Below are 22,923 nucleotides of genomic sequence, written 5' to 3'. Positions count from 1 at the left end.
ATAGTCCCTTTATAGTTCTCAGACATAATTGTCTTGCCATCGGTCTAACCACTTAGACTCATAACCGCATGTTTCATTAGCAAAGTCCCAGTCAGGGTAGATGTTCGTTCACCCCCTTCTCTCTACCACCTGCTCCAGCCCCCATCAGCCAGGGTGAGATTTCACATTTTCCTCCAGCCCTCAGTGTGACGGACAGCCTTTTGGCCATCATCCATCATTATTTTCTTATTCTCAGTAATCGAGGAGGATCTAATAAACTTGCCTCAGTTAGTTATCTGTTTTACTATCAATAAACTATTCAAACCTATTTTCAGGACTTTGGTAAAGAATGCTTGCTATGGTTCAATGGTCTAGATAATACATTATGGTCGAGATAATAAATGTATCAGCATATGTGTAAAGTTTTTGGTCCAGCTTGAGGGTGTTTTGAATTGTATGAGGTCTGGTTGACGGACGGAGAATAACACAGTAAGTCCGTCTTACTGCTATTTGAGATCATTAACTTCTGTCCTGGGGTAGATTCATGACATTTGCAGAAGGCGGCAATAGTAAATGAACTCAAAATCATAAAAAAAAACGCTATGAAAAATGGAAAGAAAAAAAAAACAGTAAGTCGATTTTATTTCAAATTGACAGCATTTTAATGGCATTAATGTTGTGTTTCAAAGTCATCTTGGAACTATGGCCAAGTGGTCCAGCGTCATGGTGCTCATGGAAATGATACATGTCAAGTCAAACTTAAAAATTTATAATTTATAATATAATATATACTTTATAGCAAGTAATGAATTGGAAATTAATTCAAAACCTGTGTGACTTTCTCTCTTCTGTGTAACACAAATTGAGACATTTTTAGAAACCATATGCGTAATTTGCTGGTGGTATGGTTGGGACATATCCCCACGGTATAAAAATGCGGGCGCTTGCTTGTGCATCCAGGGTCCAAGCACAAAAATATGTAAACCAATGAACAAGTGACACTTTTAGTCATAGGAATAAAGTGTAATGCACTGCGACAGCCAAGTGACCTTCCCCAAATGATAGTTTGGGAACCACATACTGTAGCCAATGGACCGCCCCCTATATATTATGAATATTCCAAACGTGTTATTGCAGAAACAGAAACAATTTATTTCATTATTTTTTTGTCGTATTTGTCCCAACCACCTTTCAAAACAATGTTACTCCACTGTTAGAAATATCTCATTGGTATTCCATTCCATTCCATTTTCTACCGCTTATCCAAACTACCTCAGGTCACGGGGAGCCTGCGCCTATCTCAGGAGTCATCGGGCATCAAGGCAGGATACACCCTGGATGGAGTGCCAACCCATCGCAGGGCACACACACTCACTCATTCACTCATGCACTCACACCCTACGGACAATTTTGAGATCCCAATCAACCTACCATGCATGTCTTTGGACCAGGGGAGGAAACCGGAGTACCCGGAGGAAACCCCCGAGGCACGGGGAGAACATGCAAACTCCACACACACAAGTCAGAAGCGGGAATCGAACCCCCAACCCTGGAGGTGTGAGGCGAACGTGCTAACCACTAAGCCACCGTGCCCCCATGCCTCATTGGTATTGTGTTCATATAATGGAAGCTATCTCCAAAGTTGTTTGGTTAGCAATATTTTTTCAAATATCTTCTTTTGTGTTCTGTAGAAGAAAGAAAGTCTTACAGGTTAAAAATGAAAAGAAGATGGCATAATTTTCACCTTTGGGTGAACTATCCCTTTAAATGTGGAAAAGGGTTGAAGGAAGGGCTGCTTGGCCAACAGGAAATAAATGCCCAGGGTCCGTTCATCGTCCGCAGAACTCGCTCTGTTAACCAGCCCGAGCTGCAGCAGGGACGTAATTCCCTAATAAGGCCGTTTCCACCTCCCAACCGGCCTCTGACCACTAAACTATGAGAGAAAGACCTGGCAGCCTGCCGATCCTCCACATTCCCGTAATCCTTAAGTGAGGCTCCACGGCTTCATCATTCTTTTAAAAGCGTGCGTTTACAGTGGGGAGAAATGGATAAGATATCAGAGGAAAGTGGTTAAAAGCAGATATACGGGTGATGGTTGTTATAAGTGCCCTTTGTGCAGATGGAGAGAGGATGAAATAAATGCCATAAACCTGATGGGATGTATCTTTTTTTTGCTGTTAGAGTAACAGCTTGAGATGTACAAGCCAAACGCATAATAACCAAAAGGAGTGTCAACAATTACGTTTTGATCGGACTCACATAAAACAGCAGAAGCGATCATAACTATAAAGGTAAAGCAAAGTTTTTGGTGTTAAGATTCTGCCTTCCATCTCAGAAATGTAACTAAACCAGTCGTAGGTTGAAAAACAATGTGGGCCTGTGGCATTGTCAAAAAAAATTTTTGGAGACCATGAACAGCCCGAGAAAGCAAAAATTGGTGAAGAAAAGCATGAATTCAGGGGCATGATTATCTGTTGGTCTAAACAATAGAACACATGGGGAGAGTGTGACTCACTATTTTGAAATTCTGTTGCTGGAGGCTGATAAATTTCCCTTGTTATCTTTAAACAAATAATTTAGCCAATTTGTGTCATTATTCAACTCTAATAGTGTTCATTTCACTTGTTTTATAGAGTTCAGTGAACCTTTTTCTAAGTTGAGACAATTTAACATTTTAAATTGACTTAACTTTAGTAGTGTTCATTTCACTTGTTTTATATACTCCATTCAACTTTATTCTAAGTTCAGTCAACCTAATACTTCAAGTTTAATGAACTTAAACTTTTAAGTCAGAACAAACACGTACTTCTTTAAGTTGAAACAACTTAAAAATATGTTTACAGTGTATGAATCATTAATCATTACCTTACAAACTGTCTTTGTTCATTATTCCTAAATCGAAATAACATACTTTGAAAAAACAACAACAAAAAGTTTAATCTGCACACAACCAAGACTACGTAAAAGTGAGAATTTGACGTTTGTCATAAATTGAAGACAATTTTATGTGAATGTAGATATTTATTGCTGTTTTTCTGTTTAAGTTGTTTAGTGCAACCATACTTATGGTGCTACCCTGATGCTATCCTAAATGTATAAGTTCTTCAGCTCAACACAAAGTGTTTTTTTTCAAAATAAAAATATCAACTACAACTTTATATGCATAATATACGTCCCAACATGCTCCAAAGAGCGCAGTATATCATAAGATCGATCCAAATAACTCAAAAATGTCTTCTGATGCAAAATGGCAAAACAGCAGTGGAAAAGAAATTAATTTATTTGGATTTTGTTTTTAGCAAAACTGAGAGCAAAACTAACTCTAAATTCAAAGCTCTTGAGTTCTTGTGTCTCGTGATGAAATATCACATAACAACTAGTCCCAAGAAATAAAGACATCTGACAATTACTATATAGCAAGCAAAAATCCATATGAGTCATGGATAGTTTGTCCAAACCTCAGTATGCTAAAAACTGTAGCAGAGAAATAACTGGATGATGTACTGCTTCCGCTGAGTGAGTGTGCATTGGATTAATACTACTCTATCCCATGATGCCACGGGAGCTGAGAAACGGTAACGTTTCAAAAGTGAATCAAATAAAAATAGCTAGAAAGTTTAACGTTTCTCTAATTTAGGCATTTTGGTGCCTAAATTAGGTTTTTACAAACACCTACATATTGGTTGTTACTAAACTGTATGTTGTCTATTCTAACAAACACTAAACTTTCAAATTATTCTTCAATCCCAATAAGAGGATTTAGTAACAGTGTTTTGGAATTGACCAGTGTCTAGACCATGTTGATGTGTGAGTGTTTTTGATGGCTAGTGAAAATTAAAATTCTGTCATCATTTACTCACCTTCAAATTGTTCCAAACCTGTATACATTTCTTTGTTTGGTTGAACACATACAGTATATTTGGAAGAATGTTAGCAACTGAGATTTCTGAGTATTCCTTATTCTTTCATTTAACGAATGTAAACAGATGTTTGATTACTTTTTGTTCGAACTGTTTCTTTAAACGTACAGCTTCTGCAAATGTTTTGCCAACCGAGAGGCACACCGGTTTAACTCGGATTATGATCTGTCTTTTCTTACGGTGTGTCCAGCCATCCGCTCAAAAGCCGTGTGAATGCCGGTGCTGTGGTCCCTCAAGTAAACCTTCACAAAGCCCCATCCGCAAGCACAAACCCTTTTTATGGCCTTTTCATGCAAAATAAATCAAAAGTGCCTTTGAGGTAGGAATATAAATCAGAGGGCTTGGGTTATGTACAGTTGGGTGAACCCAACACTCAGCCTCAGGAAAGGCGCGCAGCATCTCAGCGTGTGTGCTGGAGTGTGTAGGTAGATATTTATGTAGGTGTGAATGCCTTAGTTCACACGTTTGATTGAATATGTGTGTGTGATCATTTCAGCACTGTGGGGGTAGAGGGTAAGAATGACCACAGTCGAACGTTTTGATGTTGTGCTAATGTTAGAACAGTCAGAGAAGTGCGTGTGTATGTGCATATTTGAGGAGTCTGGACTCTGGACTACATTCAGCTTAAATCGGCTACTGTCTTATTAAGGACATGCTTGAAAATATCCCTTATAAGGTATGTGCAGTTAACATGATGTCATAAATGTATTAAATGACCTATTGATAATAATATTTTATGAATTTTCACCCATTACGAGTCTGTCTTTATACCTCGGACAAAAAGTAAGTAAAAAGTACCACGGTAAAAACCATCAACAGAAACCATCACAGAAATTCTAATAGTAATTATGGGAGTCATATTGGTTTTAATGGAAGCTATAATGGTCTCTGCTTGTTATGTGTTGGCTTCTGTTGGTGGGATGTTGTCTGAATGACAGGAACCAGCGAAACATCATCTTACAATTAGTAGTTGCTTAAAAAATTCAATGGTTTTGGAATAATGCCCAAACACGATTTGCGTGACTGAATTGCAAACGAAGTCAATGCAAAGACGTGCGCGAATAGACGCACTTTCAAGCAGGGCGACGTGAATGATGCGAATCAGGGCAGCACGATTGCCGCAAAACAAAAGTAAATTGCGTCTTCTGTGCAAACTGAAAAATTTAAACACGAGCAAGAAATTCACGCGAAGAAATCATTGACGCCTACTATTTGACACATCCGTACGTGTGAAGACACTCCACGTTGCAATAACGAACTAATCCTGTGAGTAAAAAAGAGTGAGAAATGTGATGCTTCCATTTTTTATGAATGCAGCATTAGAATTTGTATATTTTTTTCAACAGTGTTATTACAGTACATGTTTTGGTTTATGGTAATGTCATGTTCGGTAGGTCTTTTCTCACGAAAATTTTAGGATCTAGACTTTTAGGCCGTTAGACGGTTCATGTCGTTTGAGATGTTAAATAAATACATGTTTTAAAAACAGCAGGGGCAGCTGTGTTTACTGCAAACTTGGAAAATGTGGATATGCTGATATTTCTTTAATGTTCAAAATAATCTAAGAAAAGCACAGATAAAGTCTTAATTTGTTTATATTAAAAGTACTTTTGTACTATAATTTTTTTATTTTATTTGGGATTTGTTATGTGACATAAAAATATAGTTTTATTTTGCAAAGAAATGCTGCAGTTTGCTGCTAATTTGTCTTAACTCATATTGTAAAAATACATTGCATCGTGACATCAGTTTCGGAATCCCATTGCATTGTGAGTCAATCGTTACATCCCTACTAAATAGAACACTAAGGACCTTTGTGCACAAATTTGTACCATTTTTTTGCTATTTGACAATTAAAATCATGTAAAAGATGTAAATGGCTGTTTTTCATTAGTTAAAGGTCATAATTGCACCTTGGTGTTCATGTTTTTGCTACCAATCCAATGTTCCCAGTTCCAGTTCTAGTGGACCCACAGCATTATTCAGTTTATAAATAAATAATTATTATTTATTGTATTATTGTTATAAATACAGGTCTGAGGCTGAAAATAAATACAGATAATTACATATTTTTAACAAATATAGACCCCACACACCACACCAAGCATTAAGCATCAAGAACAATGGATAACAAAAAAACACGGTAATACCATGGTATGACTTACTTTTGCTGCTCCGATCTGCTCTTTCCGGAATCGTTCCAAGGGAGTGATCAAAACATCATCTGCATTCTGTATCTGAAATATAGTTAAGTAAAAATGTTATACAAAATGTTTCTCGAAGTTCTTCAAATCAAATTTAGAGGGTAAAATCTTATTTAAAGCTTAACTAAAAGCTTTTTTTAACAAGTAATCAAACGTGCGGTGTGAGTTTTTTCTACAGAGGCCTTGTGAAAACGTTCACATTTTAGAGGAGCAGTAATGATGAGAATGATGTCGTTTGAGTCATCAGAATCCGTTAAATAAAAGCTTCAGGCGAGACCGACAGACGCTCGGCCCACACCGATTAAAATGAGATATAATACGGACGTCGTGAAATCCAACAATAAAGAAATACGAAAATGGCTTTCTGTTTTATGCAGGCTGTGAAACGTGCAGAGGTTGACAGAGCCGAGAGAAATACAACCGTCAACTATCAGAGCTGGAGTTTTACACCCAAGCATTGCAATACGTCTCCATATATTGCCCGCTCCTGTGGGTATCACTGCATGGAACTGTAAAAGACCCTCGGGGTTAAATGACATGCTCATTCGAGCCACGCAGAGATGAAGAAGATTGTTTCGATTAAGGAACCCGTCTGTGCATATGGGCATTAATGTTCATTTGTCATTCAGCAAGACACTTGCTTCGTTCTTGAATGAATCAGCATATAGCCGCTACCTACTGGCCATTTTAGTCACATTTAAAGTAAGCCTAACATTTGCCTTTATAAGCATTGCTATAAATACAATTTGTTGACATTGATTGAATTAGTTCCAATGTAAAAAAAAGAAAACTAGTTGCTAAAATTACTAGACAGTAGTGTTTTTTAAATCTTACCAAAGTAAGTATTATAGTATACTACACTATTTGCTAAAACTTATCCAATTACTATAATTTATAATACAAATATTGTAGTGTGCAGTATAAGGGGCCATTCACATTTCGCATCTAAAACTGAGCAGAAAACGCAAGCCGCAATGCTTTCTCCTTTTTTTCCAAAGAGCCTGGAGTTTGCGATCTCCTGCCATCTGTAGTCGCTAAGCAACCATGGGCGACGATAGCCATTGAGACGAGGAGGTATAAAACAAAGGACATGTGGATTATATGCACTGAAAATACCATGCAATAACTCTGCTACTAGATTTAGTTATCCTGTGATCATCTGTTTCTCCATTTTCAATGAGCTTGTCTATATTGGCTGGTTGGTTCTTGTCACATGATGTGCTTATGCGGCTTTCTGAAAAGTTGAGATTTTTCAACCTTGATGCCTATTCGAGCGCGTCTACATTCAAAATAACAAATATGCACGCTGAAAAGATGCGGTATGTGAATCGGGAAATACAGTTTACTTAATACAACATGTTTCATTTATATCTGTGTATTAAGGAATTTTGGTGTATTTTGTAGATTTAAATTATGAACATCGCATCGTAATACTACTTGGGGTCGTGATATTTCATAAGGTACAGTACCAATAGATATGTTTATTGTACCGTGACAACCCTAGTTACTAGTAACTACCGGAAACTATTGAGAGGCTCGATGAACCGCAATAGCTGTAAAAAATCTGTTCTAATGGAGTCAATGGAGCTGACGCGACTCTCTCTCTCAATGAGTCTGACTATACGTATAAACTATACGTATAAACCAAAATATAGCTCCTCCTCCTGCCAAAAAGCAAAGCGTACTGGGAACTAGAAATGACTTTAAATGACTTCTTTGACTTATTTTGTGCTCCTGAACCAAACAATGTTCAAATCTCACACTTGAAAGTTTTACATTGTAAATTGTTTCACACGTTTGAGTACAGTTCACTCATTTTCCAGGGGTCATATGGTGCGAAAAGTTGTTTTTCTGTGTCTTTGGTGTGTTACAAGATGCCCATGCATGTATTAGACATGTAAAATTGCAAAAATGTAAGTGTCGAAACAAATAATGAACTCTATGTAAAATAGAATGCCTACAAAGACCTGCCTGAAACCACACCCCCACAAGACTACGTCAATTTGTGATATGATTTGTCTAAGACCACCCAAATGCATAAGCAAGTAAGGTGGGCGTACCTTGTCTACAACTGCTTTTGAACCTGATGTTTCAAATATGGTAAGAGGTATTACGTTTCACTCAGACGCTAACAGTATTCGACCAATCACTTTGCACTGGTTAAGTGGCCAATCATAGATTCGCGATGAGCGATGAGCTTTGTAAAAAATCTGCACGTTTTCAGAGTAGCGGGGCAAACAGGAGATGCAAACATGTACAGCATGTGGAAAATACAGTGTTGTTGAACCTTAAATCGGGTATACACATTGCATTGACCCTAAAGAACTAGGGAATTACAGGCCCATATTGAATCTACCCTTCACATGTAAAGTTCTGGAAAAAGAAGTTTCAACTCAATTATTCTTCAATTCAAAATGTAAAGTGCTATTAGATTATTCATGCTAATCTTAAATCTATAATTAACCTTATTACTAAGTTTATTTATATTAATTTAGCCTTGTTGTGCAAGCACTGTCGAGCTTGTGCAGAGGAAGAAGCTTTTGCCAGAAGGGAACTGGAATCTCCTGGTTGGGCCTGGGTTCTCCAATCTCCTTGATTGGAGTTTTGGGTTCCTCTCCACCGTTTGCATACTGTTTACACTCTTGCATGGCTGGGGGGGCTGCTTAAGAATTAGAATATAAAAGTTTTACATAATTAATATTGCATATAGGACTTTATAATCTATTTAATATTTGACCTGTGTTTCTCCCTTTCTTATCTTAAAGGGCCGCAATTCCAGAAAATGGACTTTTAAATGTTTATCTACCAGAAATTGAGTTGCCAGCGTGTGTGCAGAAACACCCTGTAACTATACAAATCCATCTATTCTTCTTTTTGTAATCTCCTTTAAACAACAACAGTGACACAAAACAGGCTGTTGGGGATTCCATATCAATCTGATGTCACAATTTTGACGCTTGCCCATGACCGTTCACAGACGCTTTATGTGCGCTTTGGTTCACCTTCAGCCAGAGACACACTCTCAGCCATTTTTAGGCAAGAGCATATGTAGCGACTATCCAGCGACAAAAATGTCTAAGAAACAACAAATGTGTGCTGTTGTTGGATGTATAATGGAACATAAAAGGTGGCCGGTAGGAGAACTTTCCGAAAAGCCCGGGTTCATCCTGCTGCGACTTCGGGGGCCAGAGTTATTAACGAATGAAATCTGCATCTGGGGAAAAAGCAAAATTTTCGGATCAACAAACCAACATTCACCGGTCCGTATCTCCGGTCCAGAAAGACTTAAAGAAACGAGCTAGGACTCGTTGGAAAGGTCTCCACCGGGGCGAGTCGATGCGACCCCTAGTTTGGGATTTAGAGCTCTCAATAGCCGGCATGGTTGAAAAATCAAAGCTCCGGAACCCGGTTGCCCAGCGGCTCTAGACGCTTCAAACCCCCTGGCTCGTTGGTAGGGAAGGCCCGAAAAGACCATCCACAGAAGGCCTTCCCGTGGTCGCGGTGAGTCAATGCTGGTCAGTATAGCAAGGGTTTCGCCAAAAAAAATATCTCAAGAGTGGCTCAGTACCAGCTGTTCACAATAAAGCTTCTTCTCCGGAAGCAGTAAGTATTACACATCGTTTTTAAATCGCATTTCTTAAATAATGTGTTGATTTTGTTAGTGGCTGTTGTTAACATATTCGTGGCTAATCCTGAGACATGGTCCCAAGATAGGTGTTATGTCTAACCTTAGTGGTAAAACGCATCACGCCCATCGCTTCAGAAGACTTGTGACCGACATAATTTCTGTAAAGCTTATTACAACAAAAGAAAGTTATAGCAGTGTCATTTTCGGTGAGTACTGTGTTTTCTCGTATGTCCTAAGTGCGACAATACTTAGAGCGCATAGAAACAGAGTTTGCATTTGTAAGACAATGAGGTTACGCACAAATTGCTACTCACAACGTAATATCACCTGGTTGCTGATCTTTACATACCTATCTGTCATATACAAGTACTTTGAATGCATGATTATGCCTATATCCGTGTTTATGTCTGTTAATAATATGCATGCACATGATTAATCATCAATGACCAACATTTCATACAGCAAATGGTCAGTATATGTTGTTCTATCTATGTTTTTGTCTTCTCCATTTAATTCGTTGTTTTGACCAAGGCATTAAGGTGATTTTTATTGCAGTTAGTGTATGGTTTTAATTGGGCAAGGCTTAACAGACTCAATTGTGCTTTCAGCCATATTGCTTGTCTTAATGTCATCCAAAGCACATGTGTAAGTGCTGTACCTCCTATTTTGCATACAGGGAGGGGTGCCGAAGCTTATTTGCATTCAGAGAGACACAAACAAAAACTGTGCGTTTTCCATTGCAACCACAAATGGCCATGTTCAACATATTGTAATGAAAGATATGTGTGTGTGTTTTGAGCTGAAAATTTACGTAGACATTCTGGGGATACAACTGACTATGTTTACACAGTAGAAAACACCTGGATTTGTGGACCTTTAAATGTGTGCTTTTGCTGTGCGTGCGTGTCTGCGTGTGTGTGTGCCCGTACTTGTCTGTGTGTCCGTGAGCGTCCGTGTGTCTATGTCTATGTGTGTTTGTACTTGTGACTATTGTGTGTGTGGAGGGTTTGTATGTGGCTATGTCTGTCTTCTGTGTTTTCACCTTTTTCTTGTTTTTACAGGTATAACTTTAATTGATTTGCTTATAGTCATTATGTCTCATGTACAGCTGCTTTGTAACAATGAAAATTGTAAAAAAAACTCTGTATAAATAAAGTTGAAACAAACACCCCTTTATCATATCATATCACCCCTATAATGATCGAAAATACAGTGTTCACATATTTCTTCGAGAGTTTCGGAGACATTGTCAGGGTTGTTCTGAATATAACCTCCGTTTTTTATCTTTCTTCATGTAATTACAGACAGACTCAATGATGGTGAGAACAGAGCTCTGTGTGTGGCATGCCGGGTGTTGTCACACTTCTTCTGCATATGATAATCTCACTGGATAATTGCAGTTAATGGCAAAATAAATGATTGGAAATGTAAACTGAAATGTCCTTTTGACAGACGACGGCAAAATATGTAAACAACTGCCCTCTTTTGGGTGAAAATACTATCAAGACTTCTGCACAGTAGTGTACATACTGCTGTACATGCAAAATAAAGTAAAGCTATCAAAACAGTTCAGGATCCACATCTAAGTCTCCTCAGAGGCGAGCTGACACTAAACTTGGTTTGATTAACACATAGATTATTCAGCACCGTGAGAGTGTGTGATAAAGCCATAACATGGCCCATAATACCAGCTCTAATTTTAGAAAGACCTTTTTCCTCCACCATCTCCAGAGAGCCTCTCTCGCCACTCGTAAATCAAGAGAATTGTTTCATTGTCTACAAAATACCCCGGAAACACCCGGCCACCCTCATCTTTGCCCGGCAAAGGCACACAAACATCATCTGCGTCAAATGCTCTCAGATGCTTCTGACACAAACCCTGCTACACTACTAGACTGAGAACGTTAAAAGATAACTTAATTAAAGGTTCTGAAATGAGGAATGAATTATCATTCCTATAGGAAAACATAACTTAATAAAAAGTCAAATTATTAGGTAATGATCAATTAATAAACCCTGTGTATTCTTCACTGGACTCAGGCTATTTGCAGAATTATTCTGAAAAAAAAATTTGTGTGTGTGTTTGTGTACACAAGACAGGACCGCTTCCATATGATGGAGCTGAATTTAATGCATGAGCTGAACCGGCACCTTGGCCTCATTTTATTACCCGTTTTGGAGAGGAACGTCCTCACGGTTGATTTCATACAGTCTGACTCTGCCGACTGAAGACCAAAACATCTTACGAGGCAGTGCTCAGACACTGTGGCTAATCTGAATCTGAATTACTTGAGATCAACAGTGAAGGCGTTTGCATTTTTTCGTCTGAAGCTATGGAAAATGGCACTAGGCAGTTCCCGAGACACTTGGAATTCATTTCCGGATGAGCTCACGTAATCATTCTTATCGGGAATGGACTGTCTTGACAGGTCTTTGAAGAAGGTCTCACCTGTAGGGCAGGTGGTGTTAAATGGAGACATACCGGGATGTCGAAAAAGATATGAATATAATAATAATTTACTTAAATAGGTTAGTTCGTCCAGACATAAAAAAATTGGTTCAGCCGCATGTCTTTCATAACCTGTATATGACTCTTTTTACTGTGGAAGACAAAATAAGATATTTATAGACATGTCTCTGTCGTTTTGTGTGCATACATTGGATGTCAATGGTGGCCAAAGTTATATGGTTACCAAAGTCCCTCAAAATGTATTATTTTGTGTTCTGCGGAAAAACACAAAGTTGTACAGATTTGAAATGACATGAGGATGAGTAAATGATCAAAGATTTTTCATTTTAAACTGTCCTTTATGTCAAGATTGCTTCGAAAAGATGTAGTATCACTCAGGTTTGAGCACAAGCAAGAGGAATACTTCCCTTACCAGGAGCACAAAATATTTAACTTCGACTTCAATTCTTAAGACCTAGATAAAAATATTAGGCTGGTAATGATAACCAAAGTATTATTCATATTGTGCTAGAAAAACAGCAAGTTACTTTGAAAAAGATGAAAGTAAACACTTCCAAAGAAGAAAAGCGCTGTTACCTGGTTCAAGCGGGTCATTTCAGAACACTCTGCTGTGATCTATATAAAGCTATAATTGGTGTCAGGAAGGTTGCTACAAAAATTATCTTTGAGCTAAAAAATGAATGTCTGCAGAAATCCTTTGGATGATATTCAGCTGATTTCGTGCTATACATGCTGCCGACAAACTCAAGAGCGAGTCTATTCAGCTTAGATGCACAACCCATAAGGCATTTCACCGTCAAGGTAAACCAAATTTCTATAATGAACTTATATTGATTTTTCAATTCTCCATTTTCCGAGTTATCAATTATGTTGCGGTTATGCTAAGCGCGCTCTCAGCCAGACACAAATCTCACCGAGCCTACTCGTCTCAGCACCTCAGGCGATGATGAGGTATAATACCTGCTTCTTGAACAAAGCTTGCATCCTTCAGATGCCGGATACTCATGGGCAACGGTCTGGGCACAGATTAGATGAGCGGATAAGAGAAAATGTTTTCTCTTTAAAACCACAAGGCCGGCACAGTCAAGGTAATGCAAGTTGCCTTCACATTTCTCTTGGGAAGGAGTAAAAGTCTTCGGTTTTCTCCAAACGAGTCAGATCTGATAGATGGTCTGTTTAAACAGACAACTGTGGTGGGTAGTTTTCCTCTTGACTAAATTAAATGAAGTGTTTATGTCCGACATCACCCTTTGGGATTGAAGTAAACACATTTGATTACGATGTTTTCGACTTTCACATTAATTTCGATTGCTTGTTGTAAACAAACATTTTATTTCATGGCCATATGAAAGAAAATCACACTTGAGACCTCCTTAATGTCTAAATTGTTTTTCAATTCCTCTGCAGCAATAGAAGCAAATGGTGATTTTATTTAACCTGCATTCTGAGAAAAAAATCCATAAATCATTGTTTTCACAGATTGAGGTTTTCAAATCTTAAAAATATTAATGTCACAAACTGAACTTTTTGTGTTTTATGAATATATGTGGTAACACTTTCCTTAAATTTATTTTATTATAAAAGTGGTTTTAAAGCATTATAATGCACATTTTAAAGCATTGTAATGTCTTATAGATAATTGTTATTACAGTTCATACATTATAACACTAAGCAATTCATAGTTTCACTACACATTTTAAATTGGTTATAATTCTTTACAACTACATATAATGCATTACTACACACATTATGAATATTAATAATGCATTTTACCCTTTAATAACTCTTTATAATGCATTATACATACATGCTTTAAGGAAAGTGTTACCAAATATGTTACTTACTAATATTCATTTGTTAATTCATGAGAATTTCTCTTCTGGTACTGAGAAAGCTTCAAATAGCTCCTGTAATCGGTGATCGATATCGGTATCGGCCGATACAGCTTTCAGTGATCGAGAATCGGTGATCGGCTCCAAAAATCCTGATCGGAGCACCCCTAGTTCTTTTGCAGAACACAAAAGAAGATATTTGGGAGAATGTTGGTAACAGAATACCGTTGGTCCCTTATGACTTCTATTGTATGAACACAAAACCAATGCAAGTCAACGGAGACCGACAGTGTTGATACCAGCATTCTTTTAAAATATCTTCTTTTGTGTTCTACAGAACAAAAGAAAGTGATAATGAAAGTTTGAAATGACAAGAGGGTGAATAAACAAACAAACGAATAAATATTTTTGGGTCAACTGAAGCTTAAATATAATTGAAAATGTCTTATTTGAATAAATTTCTCGTAAGCAATCTGAGGAGAAACATCTGAGACCTAACTGAAACAAAACTGATCTCCTGAGCTATAGAACAACCCTCAATAACAATGTCCTCTGGGTGTTGACATGGTAACCATGTAACCTCTATTTTATTTAACTGTAAAGACATGAGGTGCCCTTTGCTTAATATGGGTGTTTGTATGGATACAGTTTGTTCAAATAAAGTCTGTACAACAGTTGTCTGGCTGGAGCTGTAAAGAGAAGTTATTTCAGCCCGACTCCTGTAGTCATGGTGGGAGACAGTAAAGTTCATGTGTGTTTCACCGTCAAAGGCCCTCCAGAGTCCCATTAACAAACCCTGGAAAAAAATGTTTCCATTCCAAGTCCCTCTGGCCTCCCTGTAGTCACGGTCGATGAGACATTCCATAAGACCAGCCTGAGCGCAAGGCAGAACGCAAGCATGGCACATATCAACAAAAGCAACAGGGTATTGGACGAATGAACATTTGTAGCCTAAACCAGAGCTCAGCTTTATACGGGAGAAACATTGTGGGTATCTGACAAAAACTATCAAGAACAAAATTAAAACAAATAAAATAATAAATATTTTGGTTTTGTAAAAAGCCCCAAATGTAAGTTCTTGGTTTAAGTAATATCAGTGTGTCGGGCACTATGAAATGACAGACAGAAATGTAACTGTATGGTTTCCGCGTACTGTTTACATTGTAGTTACATTTGATTCACTAAAGGGATTATGCAAATCAATAACAGCCCAAAAACACACACACACAGAAACATGCACATCCACATGCACATCCACATGCACACGAAATAAGTGCTAAAAGCAAAGTGTTTCCATAAATACCTATACAGGCCGGTTCTGCGAGCTAATGTGGTTTGCAAAGAATGTTGTAGAATATGACAGTCTGCAATACTTTACTGAGACATGTCCAGTTATAACGCTGCCGTCCATTATTTGACTATAATTTTATAAATAAGCTGCCAAGCCCTGAATATATTTGCCAGCAAATATTTGTAGCAAAAAGTATGATTATTATTGTGAAATATTATGAAAGTAAAGAAGACCCTTTGATCTTCAACGTTTAATCGCAACACATATGAAGACATTATTTCCATTGTGTTTTCTATTACGAATTGATTGAATGTTTTAAAACAGGGAGTGGAATTTGAAATGGAACTGGGAGCAGAATGCCAGTTGAAGGGGAGGAGTTAGTTCCGCTCAAGCTGTCTAACCGATGTCATCGTAGATGGATAGCCACTAGGGGACGACATTGAGGATTATGAAGACACATGCATTTTAATATTGACCCACACTGTAAAACAAAAATTAGTAGGATTGACTTTTTTTGTGGTTATTTGTGCAAGTTTTTCACTCTGTTTTTAAGGAACTTTTACGGTAAACATTTTAAACATGCAAAAACTTATAGCACAAATAACACAAAAACAAAGTCAGCATCGCAGTATTTCATGATTTTTTTTTATAATGTTTAATTTTAAAGGGACTTGCAGCTTCTCTGGCTATTATGACTGTTAATTCGGTGATGAATAAAAAACGGAATGCGGAATTCTAAATAGTTGTAAATATGTTACAAAGAACCAATAGGAACTGAACACATTACAAATCAAATCTAAAATATTTGCAATTATTATTAATAAATAAATATTGTAGAATACGAACCAGAAAACCCTCTTCGCAACTGCGCTACTGAGAAGCTCCTAACTACTGTATACTAGTCTCCATACCAACGATCATCTTAAGTTTAGAATGATTGAAAAAATGTTTATTTATAGTTATTTTAAAGTCATCCTTCTCGGTGTAAACAGGCTGTAATTCTTATTTTAGTTAAAAGATGGTGATACTTGTGTCTATGTGATGTCAACGTGGTGTAACCGTGGGGTGAAGTATGGCCTGCTTTCATGACATTCACCCAAACAGCCACAACCCTGACTGATGCTCACAGCTGCACTCACTAATACTCAGTTTAACATCACTCTAACTGCACGACAAGCCTAATCTCCTGAAAAGAGAGCCTTCAAATGCAAATCGGGTCAATTTGAAGCTTAACACGGCTGTGAGGATGTAAGAGGGTTTGAGTGGTTTAAGGCGGAACACGTCAGTGAAAAGCCTGTAACTCAAGACATACCAATAAACGCAGTTGAGGCCTTGTCTTCCTAAGTCTAAATGTAAGACGGGATGTACAACCACGTCTTGAGGATTCTGAAACATAAAACAAGCTAAGAGGAACAGTGCCGAGCGAGCGGGGAAATGACTGAGGACTGAAAATAACCACACCTGGTTAGGCTGTTGAAAACGAGATATGAATTTCACTCGCTTTCACGACATTATTGGCTGTAAGGGACGGATCTGTTGTGGAGCAGCTTCAAGAGGATTTCCCTGAAGGTTGTGATCATCTCTAAAAAGTGGCAAAACATCGGGTCCCTGGCCCCCAAATTCCATCAGAATTCAGTGGCCTTGAACAATCTATCCTTGCAGAACACTAAACGGTCTCTCTCTCACATGTGCGCTGGAGTTCTCCATCTATCTTTCTGCTGAGGAAGCTCGCTGTTTTGCACCGGGGGAATTAAACCAGACTGCTCTTTAAACCGGTGGAATTTGATAAGTCTGTGCTCCGCAATAACACACTCGGGTGGCTGGCACACGCACGCGGATACCGATTTCTAACATGGCGAAAATCCAAGCAAACCATTGTGGAGGTAATAAAACCTTCACGTCTGAGTAGTGCCAATAATCCAACTCGTCCATACATAGAGAAGTCCAAAACTTCCTCATTGGCACCAAAATATAGCCTATATTTTAGTTAAGAAACCACTGATGAGGAAGTGGCACTAATATGTGACACATGAGGATTCGGACGGTTGGAAAACGGTTTAAAGCTGCTTCTTATCGGTCTTTTCTATTGTGGGTCGTAGATTGAGTCCAGATGTGACTGGGGGATGCAGGAGGTTGTGGGGGCAGAGGATTTTGTTTCAATTCTTTTGTTGTAAAAGCACATGGTTCATGAGACACAGACAGATATTTTGAATTGATATGCTTTGGCTTTGTTTTTTTGGGGGGGGTTATTCCCCCAAACATAATTCCAGTTTTCTCTGATATGAAAGGCAAAGTTGACCCAAAATGAAAAAAAAATCACAATTTACTCATCCTTTTGCCATTTCAAACCTGTACGACCTTCTTTCTTCCTCAAAACATGAAAGAAGATATTTTGAAGAATGTTGCTGACTAAACAACACTGGCATCCATTCACATCCATTGAATGGACACAAAACCAATGCAAGTAAATGGGTTTGCAAAATAAATGAAGTCATACAGGTATGAAATGACAAGAGGATGAATAAATAAGGTCAGAATAAATTCGTGTGAACTGTCACTTTAAATACCCAAGTAAATTTTTACGTTCTGAGCAATGTTGTGTCCTGGCACGACGCTGGTGGATAATCACAATTCCGCTCTCACTGGCATGTGCCAATAGTTTGACATTATTGTATCAGAACGGTCTGTCTTCCATCCCACACAACTATGGAGAACTGACGGTTTGGCTGTATAAACGGCTCTCTTGAATGGGGTCTGACAGCGGAGTTGCTCTCTTCCATGAGTGATTGGACTCGGGAGGTCAGGATGGAAAATATTTGGAATATCTCCTTCCTGCTCTCATATTCCCCTCTTCAAAAATTCATGACACAATGTGTTGGTAGATGGTGGGGCGAGGGCACGTTGAATCTTTGTTTTCCAGATCACATTCTGAGAAAAAGCCTATAACAAAAGTTGCCCAACAGCAATTGCATCCTATTAAATAAGAGCAAAATTAAGCAGCCGGAGGTGATGAAACATTAAGTTCAATAAGTGGAGCGTTTCAGTGAATTTCAGTCACATTCCATGTGGTTTCTCATTAACCACGGTTGGCCCTGGATTACAGTATGTCTGATTAAACAGTGAGGATAGTCAATTGTTGAAAAAGAGAAACTCACAATGCAAATAAATGAACTGGCTCAGTTCCAAAACCAAGCTCGCTGGTCTACAGACTATACAGTCAGTTGCTTTTAGGGAATGTTACCTTATAATGAAATGTAACCTTATAAGTGACTGATTTATAAACTTTACATAAGCGGCCTCACTAATAGTAAAGCGCATGGGCGACTGGACTTTAAAAAAGAATAAGATGTTTGCATGCTTTAATCAAAAACATCGTCATTATTTTTTAAGATTTGGATATTTGCCATTGAAATAAATATATGTTAGTCGTTTTGTCTGACATCTTGGGCAATTCCATGCAAATGTCAACCTTAAGATGAAGAAAAATGTTTTTACCAAGGTTGTGTACCTTGTGATAGGGTCAAATTTGATGGTTTAAATTCCCATGTGACGTTTTTGTTTTTAAAGCATATTGTCGTGTATGCATGTATATGTCCAAATAGTCTGGTAAGTGAATTGTCACATCCATATGGGTCCATATTCCTCATATATTGGCACAAGAAACAATATATTTAAATATATGAACTATTCTATGTTCGATGATCCCTTCTCCATATGTTGGGTATTGTTGCTTCTGATTTATGCATTTTAATTCTCAGGAATCCTCCAAAGTATGTAATGTCTCATAAATGTGTCCTTTGTCACATCCATAAATCATCCATAATTTAGAGTACTTCTCTGATGTCTAGACTCATCAGGGGTATGATATAAACGGATGATTGTTAAAGACATATTCTGGGAATTTATACGTGCAAATATACAAAAAAGCTCAGAAAATAAAGCCAACATTGTCTAGTTTGATCTAGACACAAACATTGACTCAAAGGGCCCTATGCTGCGTGTTTTCTGGTGTGTTTCCAGGTGTGTTTTCTGCAAGTTTCAGTCTGACGCAGATATCATTTTCACGTCCTGTGCCCCGTTGTTTAAATAGCAAATGCATTTGTGCGCCCAACGGCGTGCTGGTCTGAAAATGAGGTGTATTCAGGCACATTGTTGGCACGTTGCAATTTTGAGGCAACTGAAATAGACTGTGCAACTGAGCAACTACAACCTGGTCTAAAGTCAACGGCGCAATTTCTTTTGGGTTATTTAAATGAGCCTATTAGTAATAGGTGCCAATAGGTGGGTGCATAACACGCATACACTCTCCTTATTACACACAGAGGGACGCATAGCAGCACACGAACATGCAAAATAAAAATAATAAATGGATAACAATGTAAAATATCATTATTGTGTACATAATATAAATATCAGACTTGTTCTTCTTTGGAGAAAAGTTAAGTCTTTGCTTTTGCAAATTCCGCCATGTACAGTAAATGGCAAATCCACCATGGCACGGGCCCGTCTTGCTCTTAAAGGGAATGGGAGATGAGACTCTGATTGGTTTACTTCATGTTATGCCCAAAAAAACCCCATTAAGAAAATAGGGACAACTCTTTTAAAATCGATTCGGACGTGCCCTGAGAAGACTTGTGCTGTGCGCTTTAGACCACACGCTTAGATTGTTCAAGTATGGCACAATTAACTTTAAGGCAAGGGGGAGGGGCTTCATTATTAATGTTTCTAGACGTGTGAGCCATCTCGTAAAATAGTTACTTATTTCTGTGAGGTCATGCTGATCTGGACAGACCTTGTGAAGAAGAAACTCAAAAGAAGATACTTATTTTACTGTATATAGACTTCTGCTTTGAAGAGAAATCTGAAAAGCAAGATTATTACAATACGCGAAAGTTTCCATTTGGCCTCCATTAAATCTCAATTCTGTCTAGAAGAAACTACTGAAAGATGTCTGTGATTTTTCTCTCCTATAGACTTCTCCCTGTATGAACCTTGACGTTTCTTTGCACAATTCTACAGTGTTGTTACAACAAACTATTCAGAGAGATGTCTAAAAGCAGATTCATGTTTTAGATTAAAGGAGAGGAGCAGGAAATCAAATCTACTGAGGCTCTTACCTTCAACAGTGTTTTGCTTTTCTATAAAATGAATGCCAGACTGCACAAATTAATTTATTTCAGCCATAAATTGAAAGGTTACGAATTTAGAGTAATATATTATAGATTTTTAGCCTAAAATGCACCCCATCATGTATTGTCTGACATTATATTGAATCAAATATGAATATCAGAACGCTGAGGTCAAAGTTTAAGACTGAGTGACAGTTGAGACATAAAATAGATACCAAACCATAAACAAACCATTCGTCCTATATTTGAGCTTTATATTAAATGCTCAACTTGGTGTCTCGTGAGAGGACCAAACATGCCAGTGCAGCAAGATATAATTGTGCAAAAACACTATCTCCCAAATCTAAAGAGGTTTTAAAATGACTGAACGAGAATTTTTAAATGACCGGGTTTCGTATTTTTCAGAAAGTGAATGTACTGCAGAAACAGTCTGCATGATGTGATATTCTAGCTGTTCTGAAAATGTTTTGTTCATGAGTTGCTTTTTCAGGAGATTTGATGGAGTTCTGGTTTGTGTTTCACTTTAATGTACAGTTTGTAAGAATTGTGCAGTAAAAAATCCAAAAACCACTAGGCCAATCTTATATATATTTTTCAGCTGAGTACTTACAATATCTCAAATGTTTCCAACTGCTTTAAATCCTGAGAAAAATGCCATTCTAAACAGTCAACCGGGGCCATTTAGTCGCCTGTAAATGGGGTCATATCCACGTTACCCTTGTTACCGCCTTAGCAACCGCATGTCACTGTCATAGACAGATGCGGAAGTAGTTTGTACCATCGGTCAGTCTAGCATGATATCAAATGATGTGGGTATGTTCAAAATAACTTTTACTATGATTGATTTAAACACTTAAAACTGGGCAGAGTTATCACCATCGAATTGGACAATTACTGTAACATCTATGACTAACAATTTAGTTTTAAACCTTACATTACTCGGGTCTAATTCATTATAATGAAATAAAATAATTTCATCAAACGCAACATTTATAAAACTTTATTACTGTTCATCTTCCGCTAACATGATTTCTCGTTCCTGTCTGATTTATGTATCAGCGGAACCATCAGCGGTGGAGTTAAGACAACATATCATATCATTCCACGCTTCTACACAGTGTCATCAATCTACCTGATTGTTGTTGTTTTGATCGTGTGCCCTCTAGCAGCGATTTCTACACTGAACTGTACTTTAAGTATCTAGTTATTTTCAGATTTTATCCTTTCTTACATTTGTAAGTTTTTTTTTCGGGAGAAATATCGTGGACACAGTAGAGCTAAGCAGAAGTTTCAATTTGCTCTCCATTTAATCACATAAACATCTAAAAAAAATCCCTGTAAAATGACATCACTTTTATGCTTTTTTGTGTATCTGTGGTCTTTTCCCGTGATTTGTTGGCTATTGTTTATATTTCTGTAAAAACAAAAATCTGTAAAAAGCAGTAAAAATAATTTAACAGTCTTGGATAGCAATGCCTTGTTTATCATTGCCCTTTCTAAAAACCACATGAATTTAACACGTTTGACACATTTGTCGACAAATGGAACGGCAAATTGTAAAAAGCGCTATATACAGTAAATAAAGTTTCACATCTAATGCTATGGGTTTCATTTAAGACTTTTTTTTTTTGATTATATTAGATTCAACTTTATTGTCATTAAGAAGAGTACAAGTGCAAAGCTAATGAAATGCAGTTACCATCTAACCAGAAGTGCAAGAGTATAGTGTTATATACTGTATACATGAAAGTGCAGAGTAAGTGAAGCTAAGATTTACAGAATGTACAGTTGCTATATACAGTATTGAGCAGAGTATATACAGAATATAAATAGGAATTCAATGTAGAGATTGTATGTACATTATGAACAGAGCAATGTAGGATTATAAATAAATATTATGAACAGCAGCAACGTGAGAACAGTGGTAATAAATGCAGTTGGATGAGTGTGCAAAAGTATTGTTAAAATGTATTCTATGCAAATAACAGTAGTGCAATGATATTTTTATAGAATAGTTTACTGTGCTTTGTACAGTAACAACTTAGACAGTTTACAGTGCGCTAGTTAGAACAGTGTGCAGTCTGTGCAAAATATGAGTAGTGCAAATGCATGTATGTAAAGTACTTTGACCAGTGCAGTAATAAAGCAGGTGCCGGTTAGATTGGTGGAGTGGCGTTCAGAAGGGTCCCGGCCTCTGGGAAGAAGCTCTTCCTGAGCCTGCTACTCCGAGAGCGTAGGCTCCTGTAACGCCTGCCAGATGGAAGGAGGGTGAAAAGTCCATGGTTAGGGTGAGAGGCATCCTTGATGATGTTTCTTGCCCTACCCAGAAAGCGCTTGTGATGGATGTTCTCAATGGAAGCTAACTGGGTGCCGGTGATCCGTTGAGCAGTTTTCACCACCCGCTGGAGTGCTTTGCGGTCAGATGCGGAGCAGTTGATACCATATTGAGATGCAGTTTGTGAGTACTGTC

At 37.8% G+C, this 22,923-nt stretch overlaps 1 protein-coding gene across 4 annotated transcripts in view; it reads right to left on the bottom strand.

Moving 5' to 3' along the window:
* The window catches only part of LOC130435361 (rho GTPase-activating protein 42), a 105,942-nt gene that overhangs the window by 51,465 nt on the left and 31,554 nt on the right, over positions 1-22,923 (bottom strand). For all 4 annotated transcript variants that reach the window (XM_056765937.1, XM_056765938.1, XM_056765939.1 and 1 more), the window contains exon 4: positions 6,065-6,136. In XM_056765937.1, coding sequence (XP_056621915.1) covers positions 6,065-6,136 — 72 coding nt within the window. The remainder of the gene's footprint in view (positions 1-6,064; positions 6,137-22,923) is intronic.

The sequence above is a fragment of the Triplophysa dalaica genome, chromosome 14 (assembly GCF_015846415.1).
Source record: "Triplophysa dalaica isolate WHDGS20190420 chromosome 14, ASM1584641v1, whole genome shotgun sequence".
NCBI classification, from domain to species: domain Eukaryota; kingdom Metazoa; phylum Chordata; class Actinopteri; order Cypriniformes; family Nemacheilidae; genus Triplophysa; species Triplophysa dalaica.
This window is presented reverse-complemented; position numbering and strand designations above follow the sequence as displayed.